Source organism: Corvus kubaryi, unplaced genomic scaffold, assembly GCF_017639235.1.
Source record: "Corvus kubaryi isolate FWS band 111438036 unplaced genomic scaffold, C.kubaryi_AGA036_p1.0 75, whole genome shotgun sequence".
Taxonomy (NCBI): domain Eukaryota; kingdom Metazoa; phylum Chordata; class Aves; order Passeriformes; family Corvidae; genus Corvus; species Corvus kubaryi.
This window is the reverse complement of record NW_024582062.1, coordinates 696436-715317: the sequence shown is the minus strand read 5'-3', so window position 1 is coordinate 715317 and position 18882 is coordinate 696436. Positions and strand designations below refer to the sequence as shown.

Sequence of the window (18882 nt, the reverse complement as noted above, 5' to 3'; positions counted from 1 at the left end):
TTTGTCAATTTGGCCTCTCCAGAGGGGAATAGGAGCCTTCCAGACTACTGCTTAAAAGCTCTGTCATTTCAGGTACTTAAAATATTTCAACTTACCATCAGTACATACTGTTTAATGCTTTGTCTTATCGTTTTTGCCTGGACAGAAGGAGAACCCCTCCTAAAAGCCCCAGGCAGCTGAGCATTCATCCACCTTCATTCACAAGACACCCTCTGTCTCCTCTCACCCTTTTTGTCCCCAAAGCACATGGTTCTTTCTTCATTTTCCTTCTACAGAGGGACACTGATCTTTTCTTTCAGGTCTACACTCTAAAGACACTTGGATCCCTGGTTTTCATCCCACACCGGTTCATGGAAGATATGAAGCTACTGACTGGTAACATACTGCAAGCAGAAAACATTCCCCACTGCACTTCAGCCTACCTGATCTAACATAAACTCATCCTCCTGAGAAGGGTGAAATATGACATTTTCCTCCAAATCCCAGGACACTATGCTACTGTGCACACTATCTTTGGATGAGCATGCTAACCACTCTCAGCACTTCACAATCATTGAAGATGTTAATACACTTCTGCAAGCCTGGGGCTCAGCCTCCTCCTCTGCAGACTCAAGTAAATCAATGATTCATCACTTCTTGCTTTACATTTACACAGTGTCACCAATCAATACTAACTACTCACCAAGATCTGCAAAAGCAGATTAAATACTATCTGTACAAGAAACTAATCTATTCATGTTTTGGATAATTTGCTGTGTTTGTTTTTAAAGGCACAGTAATTAAGGAAGTTTTGCCACAAAAACCTTTTACCACTGACTACATATCCCTGCTGTTTCAAGCAATAGAAGAAAAACAAAACCACCTATATATACAATGTTTGTGAACCAAAGCTGGTGCCAAACAATAAGGCTTATGGGGCACAAAAAGAATTCAAAGCAAATGGAAACTCGACTTTGGACTGCCTGTTCCCTCTAAGCCAGATGCATGAAGCACACAGCATGGAAATAAGGTTTTAGTCATCTTTTAAAGTCTTTTTAAGTTCTTGGCGCTGCCTGGTTCTCTAAGGACATCCCAAAAGGATAAATACACAATTATGACCTGAGTCCAAACATTCCATTGTAGTTCTAGCATCAGAGAATGGTACATTTACAAATATAATTGACTGAGCAAAGCAGAACATTCCAAGATGGAATGTTAAGGGCGAAAGTGATGACATTAATTCTGGATCAGTTAAAACTTCTGTGCAAACCTCACAATGAACTGTGTTTAAATCAGAAAACACAGGGTTTATTTGGTTCTCATCTTTGCTTTGCAGATGTCATTTAGAAAGGAGTTCAGTCCTTCATGTTCACTTGCCTTGTAGCAACATCATTAAAAATCACCTTTATTTCCTACAACTCTACAACCTGTTAAAGGTATTTTAGAGGAAGCCAATTTTTATGCTGTTGTCTGTCAGTAAATTAAAACAGTTCAAAATTAAGCACTTGCCTATAGAGACAAAAAGTCCTCAGAGTGTACATGTTCTAGGCTAAGGAGACATATATACATGCTGTTAGGATTTGTGGTTTAAAAGGGTCATCTTCAAACCTTGCTTCTATTCTTTGGAAAGTGCAAAAGTCAAAAAGCCATGCAGGATTCTTGGATATACACAAGGACTGGGTGCAGTGGGACAGATAAACTTGTCCAGTAAATTTGCAGCCTAAGTTTTCCTGCTTTTACTTCAACGTCTCAGGATTGATATGTATTTCTGTGACTTACCATAAAAATAACTTTTAGAGCAGCTTCTTTGCTCATCAATACATACATTGTTATAGAGTGGAAGCAGTACATATTTCGTTTTACAAACTGGCCACCAGTAAGCACAGACAACAAACAGCTTCATCCCTTCCTATCACTGTGGTCAATGGTGTATTATACTGGGACTAAAAAGTAAAATGCTTTTATTTGAAAACACAACAGGTGTTTGTTTGTCAGGTTTCAAAGGCCTACTGGTCTGAAGCTGTTCCCCAAAACACTTTTGCTATGGCTTTGGTCAGTCTCTTAAGAATTACCTGGGGCATTTTAGCAGGAAAGTTTGTGAATTCAGTTAAATTTATATGCTCTAGACTTTTACACTTTCCTTTACACATCGAGACAGACCGAAGTCAACTCTTTGATCCAGTCCTAACCAGAAAGGACAGTTCAGGCCGAGCCCCCAAAGCATTTATAACCCAGCCAAGCTGTGCAAAGAGAAACGAGTCCTGGTACTCTGAACAGCACCAACAGAGTCTTAATTTAGAAAATACTAAATCAGCAAAAAGCGATAATCAGCTTCTCATTTTCAGAGCAACATAAACTTTGACCCTCTCCAAATTACTGACAACCACGAGGAGCCGACAGCTTTTCCCACTGAACGTGCTCCTTGAGATTTCCTGCAGCATTCCCCACCCGCATTTATGTCATTTGCCCAAAGTAAAGGAGCTTTAATTAGCTCACATCTCATCGTTAACTGAGCTTCCTAATGCATCCTGACACGGGCTGCTGGCAGCCGCGGGAACCCCTGATGGGCCGGCTGTGAGGAGCCTGATTAGCCGGGTATCCCAGGGGAGCCCCGCTGTTCCCACCCCGCCATGCCCCAGGAGCTGGGTCGCTTCCCTCCGGGACCTCCTGGGAAGCCGCACCAGCAGGTGCCCGCTGGCAATAGTTTTGTGTTACAGGGCAGAATGAGTGATCCCTGCAGGAACCGCCGGCTGTTTTCACAGACACAGAAGGCAGTCAAAAGTCCACAGCATGAACTTGGAATGACCCCAATTGCAGAGTCACTGGCGGGTTCATCTGGAGGACAACTGTGCTTTATTAAACAACTAATACTCTTAACAGATAATTCCCCGCCCCCCGGCCTTAACTCTTACCAAGCCGAGTTTGTTTATTTTTTGGGAATGGAATTATTTGCCCTCCTTCACCCCCTTCCTTAAATATATCGAAAAACAGAGAGAAGGCCTGAGGAGATCCAGTGCCTTGAGTTAATAGGTAACAACAAAGTATTCAGAGGGGGCACTTTAGGTTTGGTTTTAACATCATCTTTACCAGCTCTGTTGATCTTGATTTCCAAAAGCATTTCCATCTGCGCTAACTGCAGCACTCGGGCTCTTTCCAACCAGTTTCTTTTTCTGCCATGACCACCTGTGACCACACTTGGGATCTGATAGAACCTCCTGTTTAAAAACTAACAGGTTTTCCATGTTCTACTAGATATTTTGAAGGAAACCCCATGCAAGCACATTAACTGGACCTGCCACCCCGCCCGCGTGTGTGTATGTGTGTAAATAGTGAACAACTCTGTGAGTTGTTTGGATCTTCTGGTACAGCTTGGCCTTCTCCCCTGGCCATAGAAACACTATTTTCACTTCTCAGGGATACACAGCTAAGGAACTTCAAGTTTAAGTCTGTACTATTTAACATTTTCTACAGAACTCTACAACTTTAAATACACAGTAGGGAGGTGCAGTCAGCCATTTATCAAGACTGAAATGATGAATTTCAAACCCACACCCCATTTTTTCTCCTTCAGATGCTAATGGTGATACATGGGATAGATCTGCCTGTCCGCCTGACATGTAACCACTCAAAAACTGCAGGTTAAAACGAAATTTCATTTCATCTATATAAAATATAGATGAAATAATAAGCACGGGAAATGCTTATTTCCAGTGTCACAGTTTATGACTTGGCAACTCTTTGCATACCTCATTTTAAATTCTCCTTTGCTCACTGAATTCTCCAATGAGTCAGCAAAACAGCAATGGTGCATTTTATTTTCCAGGAAAATCAGCTGGTAAACCCCATTTTTTTGAAATGAAGCTGTAAAGCAGGTGTAAAACTAAAGGCTCTCTAATCCCTCTTTTTTTCAGTTGTCAAATGGTCACCTGTACATTCCTCTATCCAGCTGTGCATCTTCATGTGTGCAGTTGCTGCATTGTTGCAGGACTCTCATTATCAACTGAGCAGTTTCTCCTGGGTAAGGCTCATTCAAAGCTGCCACCAATTTGCTTCTGAATGGGGCACACTGAGGATGTCAAGTCCACATCAAACCAGTTCTTCCCACAAAATATATCACCGTTTCTGTTCAATCTACCCATGCCCATTTCTCCACATAAAAATACACTGGAGTAAAGTGTGTTCACTTTGTGCAAGAAGCTTTGTAAAAGAAAGGCTGAATTTAACCCAAACTGAGACGAAAACTTTCAACCTGGCTGCTGGCCAGACACATTTTATCCCATGGTACAAATGAAAACCAGGAAGAACAAAATAATACTTCAAACTTCTCAAAGATGATCCTTTATCCCAAAACCTCTTTCAAAGATACTAATTACAGATACCAGATGTTCTGCACATTAAAACTGACACTTTCCATGGCTTTTGATTGCCACTAATTGGCCATAAAACTTGCTGTCTTTTCAAACTGGCAGGAAATGGGGAAATGGCCTCATCTGTAATGTTGCTCCAGTACTTAACATTTCTGCCTGGGAATTTCAATTGCTTTCCATCTCATAATCTGCACATTTTGATACAGATTCTCACTGCTCGCACGAACCTGCACATGAGCTGCTTATCTGTGGATGAAATGCAAGTTAAACTGAAGATGACCTGCAGTGCCACCTGCACAGGCTGCAGGAGCTTCTACGCTACACTGGGGAAGATTACACTGAAGAAAACACAGAAGAAGCTACATTTGACCCAAACTGTATGAATCACTTTTGTAATAGAAAAAATTATGGTAGATGCTGCTAAATCCCACTACTTCAATACCTCAACTACCCTTTGTAAGGGATGAACACCAGCTTTCCTGAATGAAAACCCAAATTCTAAACTGTAAAATTGCCCAGAAAGATGACATGTATTCCAGCCTTCCTCACCTTTATCCAGTGAGACTGACAGTAACCACACACATTCTGCTCTTAGGAGTCAAGGAGAAGAGCAGACAATCAAACAAAAATCATGAAAATATAGAATGGTAGGAAACTCAGCAAACTCAGAATCCAAACACCACCATGACCTCTCTACAGCATCACTTGATGATTCTGTTTAAGACTCTTCGGAGGAAAACACCACCATGTATTTCTTTCTCAGGCTTCATATACAAAGGCTTTTGTTAGAAGTTCCCTAACACCAAGATATTATTTTATTTACAGCTACTTCATTGGCATTTTGAGCTAATGAAGCTAGAGCTGAACTGCAGTGACTCCAAAAATGGGAGAATGGCAGTTGTTCTTGCTTCTGAATGGTATCAAAGAGGAGTGGTTGGTTACATGAACTAAGAAACTTTAAACAAAAGGGAACCATCGGCTTTGATTGTTTTAGAAAGCTTTCTGTCTGTTTTTGGGTAGAGCCTGCTCAAACTGCACCTTCCTTCTGTGCTCTGCTACAGCCACTTCTCATTGCATTTACTGCCAACTTTGTTAAAATTAACATTCATGTGAGTCAAACACTTGTTCAAGGTTTGTTTTTAAATAATCCCTTTATTACTTCCTCTTTATTTTCCATTCAGTTATCTTTATTTTCCTGTCACTGCCAACCACCTGAGATTCTGCTTTGATTTATCTTACAAGGAGGGTTAAAACTCCCATTTCCCTTTCTGTTGCTTTCATGCTTCTGTTCTACAAATGCCCAAACACTCACCTGAAACAGTATTTGCATCCTTACTAGTCCTAAAGTTTTCTTACCCGGTTCTAACATGCCACGTCTTTTCCTACCTCTGTTAAGCACCTAAGCACCTCTGCCATCAGTCTGAACTCAGCTGAAATAAACAGATGGAGTGAAAGTCCAGGGAAGAAAGGTTCATCAGCCATAAAAGAAAACAAACACCCAAATGCAATTTGTTGCAACTCCCCTCTAGGGAAGTTTTAGCATCTCAGGTGCCTGATTCTGGAAGGAAGCCTGTCTCTCAGAACCCTGCATGCTTCCAAAAAACCTAACGGGGAAATGCAGCTGTGACTGATGGTTTACCTTTCCTTAAGAAGCCTAATTAAACTGGAAACTTCAAAGTTCAATATGAAAATTAAGCTCTTTCATTAAGTTCATTAAATTATTTTTCTCAAGAGGAAGGGAAGGACACACCAATTATTTCCATCCTATATCCTAACCTCAGAGTCATAACAGAGACACTACTATGTGCTCATAATTCCTAAAAGATAGAATTCATGGTAGAACGAAATCGGCCACATTAAATACAGTACTGGCAAGCTTTGAATCTTTTCAATCCTTTACCACCAGGACTTTCACTATGTCAGCACAACACCTATTTGCCAGTAATAGATACAACCACACTTATTTTTCTATTTGGAGAACACAGGCTACAGAACAGTTTTGGTCAGCTGCTAATTCAGTGTTCAATATTCATTTCTAATTGAAACACATCTGAAACAGGAACAATTTAGGATTTAGTTCTATCATGCCTAACAGGGGAAATAAAAAAAGTGTGGATGCCAAGAATGTGTGACGTTTCTACGCATATGGCAACTACAGAAGGCTCCATTCAGAGGGAATGAAATTCCCTCAGGTGTCTATATTTAGGATCAAAGAACTTTTTAAAATACAGAACTTGGGAGTCTCCAAGGGATAAAAACTACAAAACTGTCTGTAGTGAACTTTATTTAACCTAAGGGTTTGTGCCAATTTAAATACACCACAGCTCTCCACTTGAAAGAAGGCATTACCCACTGCATGCTCAGAAATGCATGGAAAAGCCATTACAAGGATAATCAGCACAACTATAAAATAGAAAAGCAATAAAATGACAAAACCAGATACAACTCCAATAGCTTACTTCTTGATTCAGTTGAGCAGTGTTACTTTAAAAGCCATGATTATAGTATTCCTCTTCGTTTATCTACTCACACCTTAATAGCTAACTCATCTTAAAATCTAGGATAGATTTTTATTTTAGACACTTCGTAAGTCAGGTACTCAAACAACCAAAATGGAGATTTTCTCCCAACCCTCAGTGCCTGTGCAGGACACAGGCTCCTCTAGTTTTGACTCCTTTAATTACCAGATCCACAGAATAAGCTGCAAAGACAAGAGCCCTCTGTGGCACAGCTGAATCAGGTGAAAATTTATGCAGTGAAAATATACCTAAAAATACCTTCCCAGAGCACCAACAGCAAGATGAAAATGACCTATTGTTTCAGTTTTGTTTCTCTTGACTAACTCAAATTGTTTTTTCTCTCCACGTAATTTTCTTTACCAATACTTCACATATCCTAGATACACTCATAAGGCACACACAAGGTAGAACAGAAAGTAAAAGACAAAGTTCTGTGCTGTACCATGTACATAACACATCACAAACTGTACTTGAAATGCCAATTTTTTTATCATACGGACATTCTGGGCTTAATTTTCAAGCACATTTAAATGCCTGAAAGCAGTGCAACACATAAGGAAGAATTCAACCTGACTATTTGGAGCCTTTTTTACCATTGTCTTCTATGCATCAGAATGAAGATTCAACCTTTGGAAGGAAGACTCATCAAGGAGCTCCACAATGTACTACTAAGCCTTCTTAAATTACAGATTGCTCTCCTTGTTCCAAAAGGACAAATACATAAACCATATAAAAAGCTTTGAAAAGGGAACTGTGTGAGACTTGCATCACAGAGACATTTCTGATATATCAAGGAGAAAGAAAAAAAATACCTGGGAAGACATGGCGTGATTTTCAAAGGTATAAATGGGGAGCAGGCACTCAGCTCCTGTTGAATTTTGAAAGGAACTGAGCATCCAACTGCCCTTCTGCCTTTGAAAATCTTCCTTCACAAACCCCTTGGTTACAAATGACTCCAAAGTTCAAGGAATGACCTTGCCCTTGTGGGAAACAGAGGAAGGCTCGTGCCTTTTAAAGGAAGATTTATGAGACTGTTGCTGCAGATGTGACTGTGATGAGGAAACAACACTTTACAGAAAGGAAATTCTAAAGAAACATACTCTATTGGGTGGAGTGGATGGGTCACCAGAGACTACAACCACGAGGAGAAAGCATGGACAAAAGTACTCATTTGCAGACAGATACAGCTGCCTTCCAGAAGCTCAGCAAGTCTCCTATCAGACTGCCTGGATCAGCTTGTATTTGCAGTGCTGAGAATTACAGAACCACCGACTAGGAGATTGAGACAGGAATATCAACATGGCATTTTGTTTGAATTTCTTGAAATTGTGGAAAATAGGCTAATGCTGCAAACAAGATAATTATGACAGAGAATGTGCATGTCATCTTTCTTCATAGCTCAGCTCTCCGGGTCAGACCCAGCTGTGCACTTGGTGATGGTCTAGGTTTGATAATGTTAGTCTCGAGCTCTCTTTAATTATAGAGACTCTGAATCTTCTGAATCACCTTTTTCCACTAAGGAGGGGAAAAAGCAGATTTCCTTGTATACAAGTAAGTGGGAAAGGTTGTTAAAGGATGAACCATGACAATACACACATACAAAGTTACCCACTTGGAAAATGAAAATAATAGAAAGTAAAGAATTTTCACAAAACCAAACTTAGCAACACATCCTTGTGTCAAAAAAGCATTACTGCAGTTGTACCCATGAAGGGTTGTGCAGACACAACATGTATGTTTGCTCAGCATCAAGTACGGCATCAACCATGATCCAAACCTCTTCCTATTTCTAACTCCTGCCTCAGATCATCCCTCTCTTGGGCACTAAATACAGTAATTTTCACTGATATAACTGAATTCTCTCAGCTGTTATCAGGAAGGACAAAACAGTGTTCACCATGCAGAGACTTTAGAATTAAACCACAGATAAATACAAAGCAATCTAGAAATTCCTTAGTTTGTTGCTATGTGGCACAAAAACCCCCAAACCTCAAGAGTCAGCATAATTGCTATTCACATCAGCTTAATCACTTCTCAAAAATAACAGCTAACAACTCCTGTTATACTAAATAACCCCTTAAATACTCCACCTTCCTCTAGTGCTCTCTCTCTCTTCTGTATGTAGATTACATACACAATTTAACACAGCTTTGTTCATTTGCATGTAAGAGCAAATTATTTCTCATTTTGGTTAACTGTTGATTCAACCTGCAAGTATCTGTACAGCAGTAATAGGGTTTTGAGTGGTCCACTGACTCCTGTTTCTGGCATCTCTGGGATGTATAAAAAGCATTTATGAAAAACAAAATCTACATTTCAAACACCATTTTTACAAAACAAACAGGACATAAAGCAATTTAAGCATGGTCAATAGTTCTATTTGACTTCTTGCCTATTTTTTGCTTATTGTTATAGCAAACTTTATTATCACAATTTTTACCTTTGCAGCAGAGTTTGATACTCCATGAGTGACATTTCTAATGAGACCACCCACATTGCCATACTTTATAAGTCCAGTAACACCTTCTGAGACATCATTCAGTAGACCCATTGGGTTGCCAAGGAAATCCACAGAACCTAGAATCCTTGCTGCCTGACTCAGCAGCTCCTGTAAAATCAAGAGGAAGAATGAAGTATTTCTTATGGATCACATTAACATGAGCAAGGTTGATGGAAAAAAAAAAACCATCCCACCCACAACAGAAGCTTCTGCCAACCCAGGTAGGTTTACTGGAGAAAGCAACACACAAATACCAGTAAAATTAACAATAGTTTCATCTTAAAATGCAGTGTATTCTTAGAATTCTTCTGGGATACTACTTCTCCATATACCAAAGAAGCAAAACAGCACTAACACTTAATAGTCAGGAAAGAGCTCCCATATCCTTGGTGGAGAACTCCTCAACCAAGAGAAGTTCAACCTTTGCCACGACATAATCTCCATCGCACTGACCTCCTGAAAGTGTTTCAGAATGTCATTAATGATGAACTCCTGAGTTTCATATGGATGGACTCGAGTGAAAGGATCCAGATTAATCACAGCATCTTCAAATCGGATCAGAGGGAATCCCAGTGTGCTTTTCAATGCCTGAGTAAATAAAAGATATTGCCACTGTAATTCTTTTCTCTGCTTTTCATTCAGAGCATCCAAGTGAATTTACCTTTAAATGGGTAACAAACCAAAATTCTCTGAAGCTGCTGGAGTTCTCTACCACTGCAGTGTGGACACTTTGATACAGAGAGCAATCACCCACAAATCTTTTAATTTTAAGTATTGATTCCTTTTTAGCACTGTATTTCTTCAATAACTCAAGAGTCACTAACCTTCCCAAATGCAATCTGTTTCCCACACCTGATAGGAGTATTTCAAACCAAAATGTGTCTAAGATTCCATATATAACTTTGCTATACTGTTCTAATCTTCAATTAAACCAACCCTAAATGAATTTCCTTGACAAAACTGGCTATTTTCCACTCTGCTGAACTTCTGTGAAGGGATTAAATGTCAGGATGAGCTGAAGTAACATACATAATTTACTGTAAGCCTGTGGCTCATATCTTAACATTATATGGTGTACAGAAATTCTTTAAACTAGCTTTTCCCATTATTTTGCAAGGAAGAAAACTAAGATTGTCATTAGCTCATAGGCCATACGTACCTTGTACAATTTATATACAAAAAACTACATTTCAGGTGGACAAGCTGTACATCTAAAGATACACACATGAATAAAACGATTTTGGAAAAAAAATTGTAAAAAATCTAATTTTTTAAGACAGAAAGAGTCTTCTTCTTCTTCAGGTCTTTATAATGGCATCTGTACACTCACCAACATCAGACACACTGAAGAAGGCAAGAAGCCTCACACTGATATCTTTACACATTAATCACCAAAGCTGCCTGGTATAGGGAACACGAGTTTTTGTGCCATCTGCAGGCAATTAAGGCAAGTTACAGGTCTGAGTTAAGTCTGCGAGTAAGAAAAGAGCTATTTATTTTTTCAGTAAATGGATGACCAACCAGAGTAGTCCTCATTATTCACTTGGGTAGGAAGTAATTTCCTGTTTAACTATCAGATATTATATAAGGCAACTTTGTTAATACTGGTACCTAATAAAAATAATCTGTCTACACCAAATTACCAGACAGCCAAGTCCAAGCCAGAAACATCAGAGGTAGTTAGAAAAACTTCCACAAAGGCTCTACGGTGATTATTCTCTCCCTCCTACCCTGAACTTTCCTGTGCTACAGAACTGAATGGAACTCTTTCTGTGAAAGTCAATATACAGAATATGTAGGGACTGTTAACATTATGGGGGAAAAGGTATACGCCAAGTTTTCTCTTGAGAACACTGCTGACAGCTGCCAAGATGGATCCATGTGCAATCCTGTACCAAGGGTGGTAGGAAATCCAAACAAAACAGTGCACAGTGCTGGGCTCTTAAAGGCACTCACCACTAACTCTGTTTCCTCAGTCTGCATTTCAGCTAATGGCATTACAAGGGTTTTTGTGTTGAAGCTAAAGTGCAAACACATATTCAGGACTATTATTTATGCTGCTATTATTTAGTGGTAAGGACTATCACGGCTAAGGAATATCATACCTAGGAATATCACAGGCAAGGAATATCCCAGCTAGCTATTGAACTGTCCTCTGCATAAGGATTTGGTAAAAGCAATACAAGAATGCACGACTGGTGATCTTCTGGATCATCTTGGTAAGACTCCATGACAGACATTCATTACACAAAACTAAACTTCTTTAGAAGCTTTCTCATCATGATGTCCTTAATATCAAGGACAAAAAAGCCCAGCTGGTATCTCCGTTTTGGTTTTTTGAAAAGGCAGCAGCTCAGTTCCTCCAGAATAGGGAGGGTTTTTCATGGTTTGGTTGGTTGGTTTTGTTTCAGCTCTCCCACCTTGTAGGAAAGCAGTTGTATTAGCTCAGAGAGAACTGAAATATTTCTGACTGAAATGCTAAATTAATCATTTTTGAAGTGGAAACTCACTGCTGCCACTTTATTGTGTCCAGGAATTGTGCGTTCTAACACACGATTTGGGAACACTGGATGAGACTATGTTCTGGCTAGAATCTGGAATCCTTGGTTCACTTACCAACTGTGCCAGATTTATGACCATATGAATCAGTCTCAATTTACTTTAATTTTTGACCATATTGCACAGTGCTCATGCAAATTCTCCAATTCCAATGAAACAACATTTTTTGGATGAAAACACTCAGAGTTGTCCTGTATTTCTGTTCTCTAAGTTGAGTAACTTCTTATTTTATGATAGAAATTCCCTTCAAGCTCTTTACACTTCCATTATTGCAACTAAGGTCCTCTGTAAAGCAGTGAGTCATTAGGTCCAGCTGGCTGTGCTTCAACTGAAATTACAAAAATTAAGTACTATTACAGAAGAGACTGGAAATTATGCTAATTAAATGTCAGAAGTTGCTGAAACTTCTATTACTTGTAACTTAGATAATGCAAAAGTAAATGGAAACTAAAGAGTATTAAGTTAAAGCTTCTGTTCCCTTTTCTTTCTCTTTACTGGAAGCCCACTCTGAGAAGGCATTGGTGTACCTTGAGATCCAAAGGGAGCTTGTTGGAAGTGAAGACACTCAACTTGATTTGAGGCACACTGATTTTCAGATTTTCAAAGTAGTATCGTTTTTGTCCTCCGCCTTGTTCAACAACCTTCTCATGGAGGTTCTCATCATACTTTTCAACCTCTGCATCCAGACAAAACACAGGAATCAGAACCAATTAAAGATAAATAAGTATGGGGTTAGGAATGCACACTCTGTTAAGAGTTAACAATCCTCTGTACAAATAAAAACTATGTGTGACTGCTGGTGTAGCCAGCAAAATTACTCATGCCTTGTGACATGAAGTTGACCTCTGAAGCTCAAGAATTTTTGTCAGATTGCTCTGCATCTCTAAAACCTGTTAAGTGAGCTCACTTCTAATTTATCTTTATCAGCACACAGAAACAAGGAGATAACACATGACCATGCAATGTTCCTACTGTGCCGTTGTGATCTTACAGTCTGTTTTCCTCTCTCTACTTTCTCTGTAATTCCCTACGCACTCAACTAAGAATATAATGTACAAAGAAAGCTTTCAATTATTCACTACACAATGGACAAAATGCCTACATGGAAGACATCCAATAAATCAATTTACATGGAGAGTGACTCAAATTCGGTCGACATTAACAGGCTCATGTTATTTGTAAGAGCACCTGGGTGGTGTCAGGAAGCAGGGGAAAGACGAAAGATGACCAAGTCTTATGAACTCAGACTTATGAACAATAAAACATGCTGACTGTAAATGAGAAAATTATTTTTGTCTGAATCTTGGATGGCATCAGCATCAGTGGATAAACTACAAATAATGTACAGTAAGGAAAAAAAATAGCAAAAGCAACAGGGTAAACCAGAACAAAGGGCAGATTAGTTAAAAGGCTAAGAGCAAGACTCAAAATTTTTACTTCTTCCTCATCATTAGAGATCTAAGTTTGTAAGTCCTCTGTGAAATGCAATACTGTTATTTTTCCAGAGACAATTCAGAGGATAGTGTGGATTAGCAAGACAGAACTCTGGAGCATCACTTGTAGGCTTGGTCCCATTTGGAATCATGCCAAAAATAATTACTTTCTTGTGACAGTTATTATGTAATAGTACACAGGCTACTGCATAATAGAAGTGATATTTTCAATTGCCACTCCAAACCAAACATTTCATAAAGTTTCCAAAGCACAGATAAACACTAAAATAGGAGGATTAGAATAGCATCTATGAGATCAGAAGATTGAGAAGGTCTGTCTTGCCTCATTGAATGAAAGAAAACTTACATTACAATTAAAACCAGGGGTATGGATGCCACAACAAAGGTCAGACAAAATTTTCTTGCACTGAAGCAAGAGGAACTGCCCAAGGAACAAATTAACACAGATCCCACTTCTAGCCCTGGGTTAAATAAACAAACTAAACAAATCACTAAACAAAGTGGCTTGCTAAATTAATAACACAATTTCTTTTATCCCAATTTAGATGAATCCAGATACAGGAACTGAAAACGAATACTGAACTCCTTCAAGAGACAGGCTGTACTTGGGCAATCACCTGAGCTCTGCAACAGGCATTAACACCCATGAACAGCTTCACAGGGGCCACTGAAGCATTTCCAGCTCTGTTCAAGAGTGGGAGGTTCCAAACAGCCAAGAGTGTGCTGGTGTTTTCTACTTATTTTATATGCAAAGATCATAATACTTCTGTACACTGTAAATCTGGGCTGTGCAATTTTATACCACACCTGATTCCGACTGGTCGTAGCCAAAGAAACTCAACAGCTTCAGAAGTAGTTTCTCCTCAATTTGAACTGTGAACTTTCGGGCAGTGATCATCAGATGCTACAGAAATAAACAAGTCTCATTTTACAGCATTAACACCAGAAATATAATCCATGTAAGCTATTAAAAAGGACAACGTGCTCTATTCCAGTGGAATATTTCACTTAAGTGGATTTGTAGCAAGACTCCCACCTTCAAAATGTCTTTGGTAGCTTTCTTCACTTCAAGTTATCTACAACTAGTGAAGATTATTTCAATTTTCTGGAAGGCATTGTGCTTTATTACCTAATCCTAACACTTCAAAATCTTAGCTGCATTTCCAACACTGGAATCAGCTGCTTTTCAAAACAGAGTTAAAATACATGCGTGAAGACTCCAAGTGAGAAAGTAAGTCTTGACAACCAACTCAGTTTTGCTCTCACAATACATACCACAGTTGGTGGATAAATTTATAACCAACGTTTCCAAAAGGCTGCAGTGCACAGAACAGGGTTTATGCAGCAAGATAACAGCTTATCAGAGAGAATTTATAACCTTGTACTCAACTCCTGAAGAGCAAAAAACACAGATATTCTGGTTCACTGTGCTACAGTTCTCAGGAGAGAATAACTACCTTGAAAAATAAGGTCACAGACATGGACAGACAGGGGTCTGGACTGATTTTTTATATTTTTAAACATATTTATTACCCTGTTCATCACTGTGCTGTAGCTTTAAACACCACAAATGTGAGAAGGTGGACACTGTGTCCTTTAAGCTTCAGAACTGATTCAACAAAGTGTATTTCATAAACCACTGAATTCAGATTACAAGTAAAAATTAAGAACAGGAAAGGTCATTTAAGCAAAGTAATACCTATGTTGCACGAACAAAAACATTGTGGTTTACCTTGTATATATCGGTCAGTGCACTTTTACTGGGAAATTTCATGGCATTGACTTGCACAGCAGGCCCAGGGTCCAGGGGCTCATTCTCACTCATCCTGGGCGTCAGAAAGAGCATAAAAGGCCGTGTGGTGCCAATAAGTTGGTTGTCCACCTACACAGTGGACAGAAAACAGAATTGAAACTCCAGTGATATTTAGGAATTAAAGTCTCAGTCACACAGCTCTAAACATTTTTCAAACCTATTATGACTCAAAAAACCGAAGAAGACCCATGAATAAATGAATTTGTTTCAAAATGGCAAGTACCTGTATATCATGCACACTGAGCTCTAGCACCTGACTGGTCGAGAGCTGAGTGTAATGGACATTAATTCCGGTGAGGCTTGCAAACACAAGCTCTTCAGGGACTTTGCTGACCAAAGACAATCCTATTCCACCTTCCAGTTTCACAAGCACCTGAGAAAAAAAGGGGAAAAAAATCCACCACTAACAAACCAACACTGAGAAAACCTGTGATATCAAATACATATTTCTGCAAAGAAGTTATTTTTTTAGGATAATCTCCAGAGAGACTGAGCAGCATTGAATTAGTCTTAGAATCAAGAGGGTTAAGGCATATTAACCCAAATTCTGAGAAGGAGAAGTTGTAGCAGGAAAAGCTACAAGTTCATAACACGAGGTCATCATCAGGAGAAGTTACTGACCATCATCCCCCCCTGAAATGTAGAAAGGAAAATGAAAATGAAAAAGAGAAGTACTAGTTGTCATATCTTACTTCTAACTCCTGCTCTGTATCAGGATTTTTGAACTTCCGCAGATCTTGTTCCGTAACTGGAAGCTCTTCTCCTTCACTGAATGAACGATCATTTCTACGTTGGTTAAAATCCGTTATCTGAAAACAAGTGAATTACTACAAGATCCCTTTTGTATATATAAATAACAGCTACATTGTCCTACCTTAGAAAATTATCTTTTTAAAAAAATAAGGACAAGGAAAACTTCTGTAGTACCTGTTTCTGGCTTATGATATTCCCACCCCCTTCATGTCATTACAAAGGCAGTTATTCATAAGGATTTGAAGACGTAATACAGAAAAAGAGTATTTCCAGTATAAGCAAATAATGAACTAGATCCTAGTTAATGAAGGACTGTCACCTGCAGAACTCTAGTTGGCCCATCTGGGATGACTCTCACAGCCAGTATTCCTGAGCCAGGCCTCATCTTTTGGTTTGTGAACTTCTGTTCAGGTGGAACTGGCCCCAAAAGTTCAAGTGAGGTATCAGGACCTAGAACAACTTCAGCTCCATCATGAAGACCCTGTATTCCTCCCTTTGCCTGAAGAAAGAAAAAAGAGTAAGGAAAGAAAATTAACTAACTAAGTGATAGGTAAATACTTCAGATGACTATTTACATATATTAATTTAAAATTGTATTTTACTTTCCTCTCCTTATTCTTCGGAATGAAAAGAAGAGCAATCCAGAGCATTTTACTTGATATTATTAAAGTTTCTGGTAACTAATGTTTAATCAGTTGGCAGCTAAAAGAAACAGCCAAGATCAATAATTAAGTAATTGATAATTAGGTGGGTAATTGATAGTTAAGTGGGAATTAAGTATTCCCACTGCACATTTAAAACTGAAGCTATCACATCATCAAAGGACGTTGGAAAGTCCTTCCTGAAGAGTTTTCAAAAACGATAGGAAGCTTTTTAAAAGACGAACCCTGGACCTGCAGATGAGAATGTAAATCCTTACTGAGTCAACATCTAAAGACATGAATACAGAGCTTTTTTAGATGCTTCAAGTAGTTACTTACTAAGCTGCAGTAATTTGATCACGAAATGATCAATATAGTATCAGGGTACTAACTAAAAGACTTTTTTAATTTCTAATTATTAGTGCAAGATCTTCTGTTATTTGAAATTAATAAGAACATTCAAATATAAACCTAAAACATAAGCTGTTTGCACAAGTTTGCTTTGCTCTGTATTCTGAATTTGCCTCAAACCTTTTGGTTCACTTCAATACTAAGCCCAAATGACTTTGTCATCTACATCAGCAACAAACAAAACAGGTTCAACATATAATCAGTACTGACCTGGACAACAAGTCCATGGATACCACAGGCCAGCTTCCCATCCCGAAAGCTCCACGTCTGGGTCGTACTGCGTCGTCGATCCGGCCTTCTCAGCATCAAGGGCTCATACCTGCAGGGGACACTCCAGTGCTCAGAGGATGTACCTCAGCACTTTTACTCTGCACCTGGGTTAATGCTGAACATTTACTTTGTCCCAGCTCATTTTTCTAATCTCTCTTCTGAAGTGCTCTGTCTACAGTCACCTGCTGGAAAGGCATCAGCCATGCTTTTACAAGTACTTCCAAGTCACACAGGTGACCATGAGGTTTGTTTATAAAACCAGGTAAAATCCAGCTCTTTCACATGCCTTCAGAACAATGTCTTTCCCTATTCAGAGAATATCATATTAAGTATGTTTTCAAAGACACAGTTAGAAACCCCCATCAGTTTCCTGAGGAACTGCATTTCAATACCTGTTATCTGTGACAGCTGCCAGGCCTGCGATATCTAAAATCATACTGGAGTCCTCGGAGCGAGGAGAAGGTTTGTGGGGGTTATGAGGAACTGAAGAACCTTCATGGCAAAGCATTCCTGTGTCTGTCATTCTCCAGAGCTGGGATCGCTTTCCTGGCTCCTGTTGCAGAAAAATTCAACATTTAAATATAATATGGAGCAAATATTTTTTTCTGTTTTTCTATCAGAGGCTTTGAATTATAATTCTTGGAATGACTTGCATATATTTAACTTCAAAGCCCTGAATTAGAATTAGGAACTAGTTTGGATAAAGACTTCTGATTGAACTCTGATATTCAATGAATACGTAACAGCGGCTAGATGCAGAGCTGCATTTACAAGCTGTTTGCTAAACTCAGCAATATTTAAACACAGTTTCTATTTCTTAAGAGCTGCAGAAACAGATGACTTGGCTTACACTGCTCCCAAAAAGGGAGCATGTCCTACCTTGTAACTTCATGAGAATATCTAACACACAACTACCACATTCAGTTGTCTGGGAGGCATTTACAACCTTCCTTACTACTTTATTCCAATTCCCTTTTCTGTCACCTTTACCCCTATAAAAGTCTTACACGGGAAGCACTACCACAACTCAAAAAAACCCATCACTTTGGAGTCTCTCTCTACCCTTTAGAAGTTAGAACTTTTTTTTTAATGTTCTCCTACTCGCAAGCATTTGATTTTACTTCAGCACACAGCAACAATAGTATAAAACAGTAGTATAAAAAAAAAGTCAAATTGTACCTTCTTTTTCAGCAAAACTCGTTGAGTCTTTGGAGAAACATCAAGGACAAGCTCTGCATTTGCAGCATCCTTATTTGAAGTAACTGGTCTTACACTTGGCTCCTGTAACCTGGAACACCAAGAGAACAGCATCACGTTTGTTCAGAGTAGCAGCTTCTTTTGTAGAGTGAATTAGATCTGCACCAAAATTCAAACTGGAAGTTTACACTTCCAATACAGCCCATAAGACTAACATTTAAATTGGGGTTTTTTCCCCTCTTGTTAGGAATTACCAGGGCAAGCTGGTAACTTGAGTACATTCTTAAAAGGGGCTTTGATTTCTCACCAGAACTCGGAACTTCACAGGCAAAACAGATGAATTACAAAGACAGTTTTCTACCTCATATTGAGGAAAGTAACGAAGTCCTGTATCAATCTCCCAGAGCTGTTTTCAGCAG

The 18882-nt window shown here is 39.0% G+C and overlaps 1 protein-coding gene across 1 annotated transcript in view; it reads right to left on the bottom strand.

Moving 5' to 3' along the window:
- Positions 1-18882, bottom strand: part of VPS13D (vacuolar protein sorting 13 homolog D) — a 97059-nt gene that overhangs the window by 29004 nt on the left and 49173 nt on the right. The window contains 11 exon segments of the mRNA XM_042051386.1: positions 9306-9473; positions 9819-9953; positions 12452-12600; positions 14186-14282; positions 15111-15260; positions 15415-15564; positions 15884-16000; positions 16264-16443; positions 17207-17315; positions 17659-17819; positions 18446-18554. Of these exon segments, the coding sequence (XP_041907320.1) occupies positions 9306-9473; positions 9819-9953; positions 12452-12600; positions 14186-14282; positions 15111-15260; positions 15415-15564; positions 15884-16000; positions 16264-16443; positions 17207-17315; positions 17659-17819; positions 18446-18554 (1525 nt within the window).